The sequence below is a fragment of the Stegodyphus dumicola genome, chromosome X1, assembly GCF_044657685.1.
Source record: "Stegodyphus dumicola isolate Sdum_Otavi_A_Nest chromosome X1, ASM4465768v1".
Classification (NCBI taxonomy): Eukaryota; Metazoa; Arthropoda; class Arachnida; order Araneae; family Eresidae; genus Stegodyphus; species Stegodyphus dumicola.
In genome coordinates, this window is record NC_140780.1 from 80,083,281 (window position 1) to 80,095,757 (window position 12,477).

A 12,477-nucleotide genomic window follows, 5' to 3' on the forward strand; every position below is an offset into this window, starting at 1 on the left:
CATGGCTAATCGTTGCGCAAGCTGTCTGTCGAGGCGACCCCACATCATATTAGCAACATTTTCACCGCCATCTAACAGCTTCAAGTTTGGGCCACATTAGACGCTTGGGTATAATTCATGCTAATGAATGGCATTTTCATTGTTGTTTTGTACACATTATTGTCAACTGCCGTAGCCCGTATAGGGTCATATGGCAAACTTTGTTTTGCAAGGTGGACCGGGCTGCGCCCTAACAAAACAAAACAAAACACCCTATTGTCAGTACTTGCTGCGGCAGTACATATACTAAAATTGGAACGATACAGAGAAGATTAGCATGGCCTATGCGCAAGAATGACATACATCAAGCTATATCCGTACCTAATTTCATTTATTTCTATTCAGTATTTCTCGAGATATTTGAGAAAAGTATTCCATCCATTAATTTTGTCCACCAGTGTATTTAAATCCTCACTTCATATTATCGCCTATTTGTTAAGTAATTATCTTATAACAAAAGCAGTGCCAATAAAGTATTTATGAGTATCAAAATTGATTAAATTAATTCTCTTTAAGATTATTTTTATCGACGGACCAGCCTCACTGCTTCTTTTTAATTATTGTATTAAGATAAAAATCATGTACAAATATTTACATTGAAGCAAAATACAATTTAATTGTGAGCTCCGCATTAGAATTGCCCACGTCAGGTCAGTTAGATTTTTGTTCGACTCTACCTGCATCATTCGTAGGAGGCGATGAATTGGCGAGATTCGTTGCCGTAAAATGCGCCAACAAAGATAAAGTATGATTAGTGACTTTCATTTTCTAAGGCGCATCTATAATGCTTTCATCCCTTTTTCTTGGATTATTTCTAATCGTTTTTAATCGCCTGAAGTTGGCAAAGGTTCATAACAGAAAGTACCCAAAATAATCTATAATCATGCAAGAGCAGAGATTCTCCTGTGGACTTGCTTGTCCATGAAGGGAGATTTTCTAGTGGTATTAAATTATTTTTCTTTGGATGCTAGTTCTTCGAGATCATGGTCTAATTTCGATTTGAATCTTCAGAATTTCAGTTTCAAGCTGTCAAGCTTATATTTTCAAGCTATAAGGTATTACTCAAATTTATTAACCTCGATTTCGCATTTTCCCTATTTACAAACCATTGTTTGTTGATTTCCGTTTTCTCTGAAACATTTTATATCTTGCAGTTCTATAAAAGCAGAAGTTACGTATCGTTCTCGACTCCCATGGCATGCCATATGGGTGTCGAGATTTTCTACTATATTTTCCATATATTTAAAGTAATAAAACGGTTTGTTGTTTTGCTATTGAACTTCAGGAAGAACTAAAACATTTTTCGTAGGTGTGTTGTGTTTATATATAAATTTATGTTTTCCTTTTCATTCGCATTGTTTCTACTTTCTTTTGTTTTAGAATTCCCTAGACGTGGTCGTTGTTATATTGATAATATCTGTTTGCGATTTACATTCGATATTAAATAACGCTGGCTGTAATGGTGTTGTGCCTCTCACATACATCGAGAATAAGTCTGGCAACAACTGCAGTAGAAAAATTGTGCATCGCTTGAGTGGCAACAGCGGATGAGATCAACGGACATTTTTGTTTTTGGAATGAAGTCATTGCTTCTTGCGATGCTATTGCGTTACGAAACGGAGTTTTGGTTTGGAGGAAATGAAATCTGCTGCGAAAATTAGGGATATTTATCAATTTGCTGCGTTTTCGAAGTTGAGGACTCCTATGTTTAAGTTTGCGGTATTTAAATTACAAAAGTTGTTTCAAGTTTAGAAAATTTACGCTGGGCTTATTTTTGTTCTTCAGATAAGTGAAATTTTATGTTATTGTGGTTATATGTAATTTGCAAATATAAATGTGAATAGAATTCTATTAAATGCCTTCAGAAATCTGGTATGGTAATTAAATTTGTAGACGTTGAGTATACATTCTATGTCGGAGCCAATTGCAGTCAGGTTTGAAAAGTAAGAATATTTGCTCACGACCTACGAAATGGGCTATAATGAATGTTATGTTATTTCTTAACTTTTTAACGAATAATGTATGTAAAATAATATCTTAAAACAATTAATTAATTATTTTAACTATTATTTGAAAATGAAAATTTGAATGCTTTAGTTTACATGATTTTAAAGTTCTTAAAAATAGCTTAGAGTTAAATTAATCAAAACTAACATTTTTATAGACAAATAAAATCAAATAATTTTTGTTATTTATAATCACTAGTTAAATGATCATCATAAAATATTAATGAAGTATCTTTTGATAATTAAAAATTATTTTATTATAATTCTTTTATTGTTACTTCTTAAGCTAGAATGAATTTTGAAAACCTGTTTTTTAACAATTTATTTAAGCAATTTTGAAAATTGGATAAAAGGGCTTTTTAAAATTCCCTTTTTACATTTCTCCCTGTCTAAGAAAGCCACTAAATTGCATGTAAAGAATAATAATCGCTAAAGAGGTCAATACCATGAAACTATCACAGCTTAATTTCAACAACTGAAAAGATGCTTAGTCATGCTTCTTCATCACTGCGATTATTTTGCTATTTGAAGTCGATGTTTTTTAAATTTATGATGATATTCATATTAAGTAAGCATAAAGTTTCAGGGGAATATTATTTTCATTTAGCAGAGATTCAAATTCGTTGATAAAAAATTTGACTTTCTCTACTATGACATTTTAATTATTTGTTTCTCTCTGCTATTTGCTTCCATGCATAACGTTATGCCTAAATAAAAACTTCACCGGCAACCTTTCGAAAGCAGCACACAGAACTATTGAATTTGGTTTAAATTTGAAAATATTGCTCATATAATTAAAAATTTCTTGATTTTTTTGCATAATATTTAATTTATGCTTAAACTAGTAGTGACTTAAATTTTAAATTCTTTATTACTTTTGTGCGTTTATGTAACTGAATAATATTATTTGAATAATTATGTTAGATCCTTATGTTAGATCATTACGTTAAATTAAATTGGGACTATTTATTCCTTTCCCCCCTTTCAAACCCAACAGAAGCAAATGCTGCATAATATCAGAATTCACTGTTTCACTAAAACTATGATAAAATAAGAACATATGCAGTATATGTGAGCATAATCTAACAAATACATATAAGTGGACATGAAGTTGTGGATGATTCTCTTTACGGAAGTACATTTCCTTTTACCGTAGATCCTCACTAATCCGAACTAATGGAGAAGCGAGATTTGTTTGGATTAAACGAATGTTCGGAAGAAGCAGGTTATACAAACATTCGTCATTTATTGCTTGCACTCTATGTCTGCTCAGAAGTCCCTTGTCACTTCATTATTGCCTCACTGAAAAGTATTAATTCAAAGAAGATTTCCCATCCCATCCATTTTTAAGCATGAAACAGTTTCCAAATGTCTTTTAAGCTTCTTTTACTGCGATGGTCAGTTTTAAGTAACTCATAGTTTACTTCGGCTCGATTTCAGACTCGTAAGTTGTAGAAACATGTAAATTGAATATTTCGTCATTTACGTAAAACAGGTCATTCACGTAAATTACGTTCGTCATTTACGTCACCGTAGTAAAGTTACATGTACCGGATGTTAACATTTTTTAATATTTTGGCTTAGTAACTTAAATATGAATAACGGTCTTGGTATCAGTCATAAATAACTTATCAAAATTTACATCTTCACCAGCATTTTTCCACTTAAGATAGAAGACTTCTTTTAGAAGCTGTTAGCTGCTGAGCTAGTCAGCATTAAAATTAAAATTGCAAAGCTAAATCCAATTCTGTACAGAGATATGTAAAATATGAAGGAAGAAATATATTTAGTAATTAAAATAATTTCAAAAATAACTGCAAAAAGTAAAAGTCAAAAGTTACAAAATATGTCAATTAAATGCATTGCACATTATATCCATTAGATCTGTTATTAAAAATCAAATAAATGTGTAAGTTATTAAGAAGACCGTTTATTGTTTTTAAGTCTTTCAATTTGTTAAGCAACTGTAGATGTAAATTAAAAGGTTAGTTAAAGGTTTTATACCATGTCGAATAGCAACACTTCCAGATTAATTATTTTTCAAGTCTCATGGAATTTAAATTAAAGAGCTCATATCTGTTGGAATGGCAGTAATTGAAGGCCTCATGAATAATAAATAATATGTTAGTATATCCTACTTTGAAGTCTAAAAAAATTGGAAAGCTTTTAAAATTTTCTAGTGCCAGTTTTTTTAACGATTGTTAGGCGTTTGCTGGGAATTTGAACAAATCCTTCGACAATTAAGCAGTTATTATTGTGAACACTGGCGCTGCTAAGAACGTACAACCTCACTCCCGAGCTGAAAGACAACATTCAAGGCCAAACTTTCATAATTATAGTCAATCTCAGTTAGCCTTTAATCCTCATTACTGAGGCGACAAAAATCAAAGCTGAAGAGAGAGATTTGGACCAAATTATTCACAATAAGTCAGAAGTATTCCTGTTTAAAAGTACAAAGATATATATATACATCTTGCGTTTTTCATATGTGGGATCTAGTACTTTTCTCTATGATAAAATGGTAAGCCTTAAGCCTGAAATTAGTTTTCCGTCTCAGTCAATCGTCTAGAGCAGCGGTTCTCAACCTGTTGACTAACGCGTACCATCTAAACAAAAATTGAAAAACTTTAGTACCACCCCAACATATTACAATTGTTATTTTTCAATGTGTTAATAGAAATATTAAAAAAATATATTTTGCCATTTGCGCAACTTATTGGCTATATTAAATGTGCACACATAAAACGTATTAGATTAAAAATTGGTTACCATTTTAATTATCAAAATTAAAGTTATAATACTTTAATTCTAAAATTTAGTGGGAAATTTGGGCCATTTTAAGGGAGATGAATTTCTTTATGTCTGCTTATTTTAATTAACCGTAAATTAAGATCCAATCTTAATTTTGTTCTGAATTTATTTTTCAAATGAAACTTGGAAGAAAATACTTTCAAATAGGTTGTGCAAATACACACAAATAGGTTGTGCAAAAAGGCAATAAAAATTTAACAGCTTTATTTGAAACTCTTTTAAATTACGTTTTTGGGTTTAGCCAAAAGTTAACAAGTGTATTATTTGTAAAATCTTCAGTTAGAGTTCTATCACAGGAAATTTCCATCAATTGTTATTTTTCTTCACGAGATTTTTTAATTTAATAGTTAAAAATACTTTGTTTCTTTGCATACCACCTATTTTTCTCTTGCGTACCACCGGTTGAGGACCACTGATCTAAAGGACAATGAGAACATATTTAGTTAAAGTAAGTCAAACTTGTGATTTTACTTGCAAGAAACATAGATGAATTTCAAACTCTAAAACCCGTCACTTTTCATGTTTCCTTTAAAATTTTTTTTAACGTTTCAACAATTACTAGACCATATATTTACATTACACTTACCGTCTTCTATGTTTTAGGTAAAATTTTAAAATATTGGCTGTTTAAGTATTTTGAATCATTGTAAACTGGTTTGTATCTTTTATTTTAGACACCAGTGTAATAATGGTACAATGGCCCTCCAGAAATAATAAAAAAAAATCGACCTGACTAAACTAGCTATTTTTCAGTTAGCATTAGATTTTTCGAAGATATTTTCAAGATGTTCATGATTTTTCAAGGAATTAACACAATTAATGAAGACGTTCAAAGTTAGTAAAAACTTTTTTAACAAAACTTTGATAAATTACACCAACCCATTTATATCTTAGTTATAAAAGTGTGGCTATACGTGATAGTATAAATGCAAACTTAACTGGAGATGTAAAATTGATAATTTTATCACAGTTGACTTAAACCATCGTTTAAAAAAAATTCATACTGTATAAGCAGTTTTAAAACTATTGTTGCGTGCGTACGGGTTCGTTACGAAATGAATGCACAAGTCCGATGAAAAATGAACAAAAATTTATTATTATCACAAGAAATATTTATTTATAATTGAACTAACATTAGCTTTTTAAATACCAAATTCGTAACACTTTTATTTGCCACTTGTTTTTCTATTTCCTTTACTGGCTGATCGGCTAATTTCCTTTGAGAACCTTATATCGCCCTGTAAGGTGAATTCAGCCTCCTGCAACAATGACTGCTTATTTCTATTTCCATTTTGTTTACTTTTTAATTGTAAACTTACTCAAATTTCAAATGCATGCACATGCTACTAGGAACTACATTTGCGACATTTCCTACTGTCACTTTACACCGAACTTATCAGAAAAATTAATTTAAAGTATCAGTAAGTAATTTAAAATTAATTTATAAGTAATTTAAAATTTTGAACTATTTCGTTTTTTCTTTACCGGTTGTTGTGTGTCTAATCTCATTTGTCTGACCTAATCAGAATTAGCCTACGAATTTTATCGGGCCAAGTTGTACAAAATTACGTCCGTCGTTGGTAACAGTTTTGAGCACCATACAGGTGATAGTCCGATTTTCCTCAGTTCAGCCTCAGTTTTTATGGAAAGAGCCCTGAGGGCCGGATCCGAAGGTCTACACCTCTTCCATACCGCAAAGCTCTTGGGAGGACTTTCAGCTCGTCGTATATTAAATATACCCTGTCGCACAGGCACCATAAACTTATAAACATTCATGCCTTCTCTGGGATTAGAATTGGGCTTTTCAATACTGCAGTCGGCAACTAACCACTTTCCTGCATGGGTGGCAATTTCATTACCTACCTACATTTATGCAGTTTGCACTTACATATATTTGTAAATATGTTAATTATAACGTTATGTTAATTGTCTCAAAAATTTCTTGACAAAAGTTTAAGTATTTTTGACCAATTCGTTAAACTAGTGTAGTTTCCAAAACTGTTTATCGGAATTTATTTTCCACAATTTTTCAAAACTTTAATTGAATAAATTTTTAATTATTTCTTTTAAAAATTTTATTAGTCCAAAGGGGCCTTGTCTTTGAAGGACTATTGTTTTCGTTTTGCGATTTTGCGTTCAATCAGTATAAATGCCCGTTTCACTTTTCAAACTGTTGCCACCAAATTTTGTCTGCATTATATTTGATGAAGTCCTGCATTATATTTGAAGAAATTAAATAATGAAAAGTCTGCATAAATATATGTATATTTCTCGCATTGTGATAAAACAACGGTACATACAGCCATCGAATTTTGAATGACGTAATCCTACTGCGAATATGGGCCTGTGGAAGCCCAAATTTGAAATTTGGAATTTGTTTTATTATCGATTTCATATTTTGTGAATCTTTAACGAATTTTTGAGTAACAAACTCAACGATTTAAAAACGAGTAATGGCAACACTCTACGGCGGGGAAAAAAAACCTTTTTATCTCCAGCGGGCGCGGAACTGTGTATCGGAAATTCTAAAGCTATGCTCATTTTAAAATTATTTTGCGGCATTGCTACTGAACTGAATTTTATGGTTTAAGTGCAAAGAGCATGATATTTAATAAATAAAGGTAACACACAAAACGTTAAAAAAAAGGTCCCTATGGACGTAATTTAAAATCTGAAACCTTTCAGATTTTTTTTTGGGGGGGGGCTTGTTGATCAGTAGAATCATTAGGTTATTCGGAACCAAGAGACGTTGAAAATGTGCAATGACCTCTCCGAGACTCGAACCTGGAGCTCTTGAAAGCGAGCCGAGTGTGCTACAGTTACACCACTAAGGCATACTGAAAGGAGGGAGGAAATACCTTACAGATTATTTATTTGCGCTATTTCCACTATGATTACAGTTTTCAAAATCAAATACCAATTTTAAATAGATTTGATTATCAGGACCCGATGTTTATCTTTTGTTAATTCATTTAGGGAATTCAATTGCCTGATTTTATTTCTTAGGTGACTCATATTGTTGTTTGGAATTTATTTAAATCTGTTTTGTACTTTTAGTCTGATTTTCATCAATTTATTTATTTTTAAATATGTAGGTGTTGAATTACATCAATAAAGAATTAGCTCTTTCAGTTGCAAAATTGTAGAAATTTGATGATTTTAATTTAATTGTTGACAATTTTAAAGTTTCATTATGAAGCTCAGAATCATGGTTGTCTTTTTTCATTATCTTGTGGCACTCCTAAAGAAATGTTACCAGATATGTAACATTTCGTTTTATTTTTTCTTTCTTGTTCCCCTTTTTTAAATAGTTTGATGTACCTTATTTTAATTAAAATTTGATTTTTACAATTTTTTTGAAGCTCCGGCAGTTCTGAAATAATCAGATTTTTTCCTTTATTGTATTGCATTTATATATTTATCTTTTGACCAAATATGCAAATGTTTAAAATTTGGTGTCCAATGAATCAATAGTACGATCTCCAGCGCATCGGAACTGCGCATCCAGCAGATGTATATAAGGAGCTATTCTTGAACTATTGTTAAAAATTTCTGTTGCATTGTGATTTAGGATAACTTTCAATGCCTGAAAAATACTTCGCCGCAGGATTTGAGCTCATTACAAGCAACTGTCAGTTTGTAAGAGGTCGTATCATCGGATTGAATGAGGCAGGTTGGACAAATCGGAGAATCGTTTGTCATATGAGTCGAAGCGATGCAGCGATTAAAAGATGCTGGCAAGAATGGGTGGACAATGACAGATTTCAGCGTCATGATGGTAGCAGTCGACCTAGGGCAGTACCTCCTACATACAGGTACTACCTACATGTAGGAGGTACTGCCTAGGGCCACAAGAGATCGGGAGAACAAAGTGATTGTCTGATCAGCGCCTGATTAATTTCTATCAACCATAAGACGTGCGACCCGCACCCATGTGTCCTCGGTAAACCATTCACAGACGGCTGATAGATCGAAATCTACTCTCGTTCCGACCGTTACGCCACCTGCTAATCACGCTTGCACACTGTGGAGCCAGATTACAGTGGTACTTGGCTCGATCAGGTTGGAATGATTCTGACTGGGGACGTATAGTCTTTAGCGACGAATTCCGCTTCCAACTGTGTTGTGAAGATAATAGAAGACGCGTCTGGAAACTCCCACAGCAGCGTGCCGATCCTGCTTTCACTATTGCACGCCACACAGGCCCTAAGCCAGGAGTTGTGGTCGGGTGCAATATCCCTTGATAGCCGGACTCCTTTGGTCGTCATTAGAGGCACATTTACAGCACAGCAGTACGTCGACAACATTATGAGACAGGTTTTACTACCGTTTCTTTTGCAGTACCCTGGCCTTATTTTTCAGCAAGATAATGCCAGACCACATACGACACGTGTTGCTGTGAATTGTCTTACAGCTTATCAAACACATCCTTGGCCTTGCAGATCGCCAGATCTCTCTCCCATCGAGCCTGTCTAGAGCGATATGATGGGAAAGTGACTGCACCTACCAGGGAATGTTGTTGACTTAGCCCGACAATTGGAGCAAATTTGACAAGAAATACTACTGGAGACCATCCGGGAGTTTTATCAGTCTATACCACGCCGTGTGATAGCTTGCATATAAGCTAGAGGTGGGTCAACACCTTATTGAGCTCGTATACTTTGTAACTATGTAACTATGAAATAAATCATTCAATTGTTCTGAAATTTTAATCATTTTCTATTCTGTACATAATCTGCCTATCCATCAATTTTTGTCTCCATCGGACAACTCCTTCTTAGTGCGTCGATGTTTTGTTATAGAATGTAATTTTTACTTCTACTTTTTCATTTTCATTAAACAGTTTTTTTTAATATTTTCCAAATTTACTATTCAATTTAGTGCTTCTACAACTTTCATGCCTTAAAACTAGCTTACAATGTTTCACTTAATTAACTTGCAAAGTTTGAGTCATTTGCATTACTCACATTCTGTCTAATGATCGTTGCTGCTTTCAAAATTAGTTTTACTTGATTTATGCCAACCTTTTCTTTTGTTTTTATTTATTTCCTTATTTTTAATTCACGTTTTTTAAATCCAATCAAACACTTTCATTAATTTTAATATCGCTCATTAGTGAACCGGATCAATAGGAATTAAGAATATTTTTGATTGTTTTTATTAACTTTATGAGCTTTTTAGACATTTCTTTTTTCATTTGTAAAATTAAAGTGCATTGACGTTAATCAATTTTATTCATTTTGTTACTTGCCGCCCAGACAGGTAAGTGATTAGTGACGCTGACTGCGGTACCGAAGGGCGTGGGTTTAAATCCTGGAGAAGGCATGAATGTTTGTAAATGTATAGAGTCTGTGTAGTATGGAGACGTTCAAAATATAAGCGAGCTGAAAGCCCTCTCTAGAGGATGCTGGTAGGAAAAGAGAGTTGAAAGATCCTCTGACCCGTCCCCCGGAGTGCTGTTCTTCAAAAGTGGTGCGGAACTGAGCAAAGTCATACTGTCACCTATTCTGTAAAGTGCTCAAGGCTGTTGCTAACGACAGACATAATCTTGTAGTCCTTGAGCCGAAAACATTTGCGGGCTTATTCTGATTAGGTCAGACCAGTGAGATTAATCACGACAGCACACATTTTGTTACTGGTTTGAAGATCCCTTTAATTTAATTTCCCTACTTTGTGTGTAAGCACGTAAGTGCTTCACTAATGGATCTTTTTCCATTATCAGGGCTTGTTTTTTAGCATTTTTTATTTTTTTGGCTACTGCAACTAGTTATATTTGCAGTTATGCAATTTTGCCATTAATAGTTATTAAAAAACACATCGTTTTGTGTAAGAATTGCTAATTTATATTATTCTTTGCACTAAAACAAAGCTGCTTAAAATTTTACAGTTTTATTTGCACATTTATAGCTCTTTTATGATCAATCCCCAATCTTATAGCTGTTTATGGGTATTTATAGCTATGCTTAATTTATAATTTGTATCAAAAACCCTCATCCACATTTGTTTATCTTCCTTTATTTTTCATTATGTATTATTAACAGCCACAAAGGGGTGGGCTGCAGAGTTTTAAGCCTAATATTGGTACTATCAACTGATATTTTTCCTTTTTTTTCTAAATTACGTAAAGTTCAAATTATGTTTAATGACTGGTAATGGTTGATTGTACATCAAGAGTTTCCCGCCCGCGATGAGACAGAGCATGATAGAAAATTCTATTATCAGTGGATTTATTACTTTTCTTTTCCATTTTTTAAGTTTTGCATTTTCCACTTTAGCTGATTTCCTCCCTAGCTTCATATTCTGATGTTTATTTTACCGTTGACTTACATTTGTACGGTTCCAACAATCGAAAAATATCTACATGTCTGAAACAATACTTTGTTGGCACTCTATTGACTACTCTATTGATAAATTTCAAAAACACAAATTCTTTCGGTTTACTTCCTTACATTTTATACTTTGTTGACATACGCACATGAATGGTATGTAGAGAGTAAAGTATAGCATGCTTATCTAGAGTTTCTATTCAAATCTACTCTCACAGAGTGCAGATTCATTTACAAACAATAAAGTGTTTTAAAGCTTCTTGTTATTTTAATTTATATATAGTACATGATTTGGTCTCAAGTAAAATAATCTTTTTTCTTTTAGATTATATTATTATTTTCCAGATATCTTCTTTAGATTATAGGAATGTAGGTTTTATTGAAGTTGGTGTTAGTGACATTTTAATTTATTAAAACTTTTCCTTTTATGAAAATATTTTCAGAAATCTTTAGTAAGCTACAAGGAATAAAAATTCAGGAAACATTTTTACGCTCTTGTGGTATGAAACTGTATTTTTTATAGCAAATTTCGTTACGTTTTTATGATCGATGTACATTGATGTAAAACATCAAATAGTTTCAAATCTTTTAATACAAAACAAAAGAAAGTCTTTCTTTTTTTTTTCAGGAAGGAATCGAGTAAAGCATATGCTGAAGTGAGCTCTACACAGAATATTTCACATCTACTTGATAGCCTTTTGGAAGGATATGATTACCATCTAAGACCTGGAGTAGGAGGTAAAAAACTTGTTCCAGAATTCTGTTGAGATATTAAAATGTAAAATGATAGACTGAACAGATATACGCTAAATTGTTTTATATTTTGCGTGGTTTACTTCGATAATTTGTACTTATTCTAGGAATTTCAAATTATTTGCACGAATAATATTAATTTAGGAATATCTTCTCATATTATCGTAAAAAGCTTCTGAATTATATTACACATTATTTATGTACTTCGAAATGGAGTACACAGCTGACAGGGTCTTAATATTTCACTATTTCTTCTAAAAACTTACATAACGATTTGAATGTTTATGTGTATTCAGCAATTTGACAGCTTTCTAAGTGTTATTTAAATGCGTAAAATATTCATCTAAGTTACCTGTAATTTGAGATTCTCAGCATAGAAAAGAGTATAATTAACATTTAAGTGTAAATTAAATTATAGCTTATTGCCTGTGAGAAAGCAATTCGCTACTGAAATCTCTCATTTAAATTACTTGTACATAATAAATGTGTGGATTTAAGGTAAGCAGAAACATGTGAATTCAAAATTCTAAATAAAATTAAGC

At 32.4% G+C, this 12,477-nt stretch overlaps 1 protein-coding gene and 1 non-coding gene across 2 annotated transcripts in view; both read left to right on the forward strand.

Moving 5' to 3' along the window:
• The first annotated feature begins 261 nt into the window (after positions 1–261).
• Positions 262–369, forward strand: LOC118186883 (U6 spliceosomal RNA). The gene has a single exon (XR_004757855.1). It is a non-coding gene; the product is annotated as a U6 spliceosomal RNA (small nuclear RNA).
• An 8,069-nt stretch (positions 370–8,438) lies between these two features.
• The window catches only part of LOC118186879 (gamma-aminobutyric acid receptor alpha-like), a 79,687-nt gene continuing 75,648 nt past the window's right edge, over positions 8,439–12,477 (forward strand). The window contains exons 1-2 of the mRNA XM_085808168.1: positions 8,439–8,671; positions 11,811–11,920. Of these exons, the coding sequence (XP_085664294.1) occupies positions 8,439–8,671; positions 11,811–11,920 (343 nt within the window). The remainder of the gene's footprint in view (positions 8,672–11,810; positions 11,921–12,477) is intronic.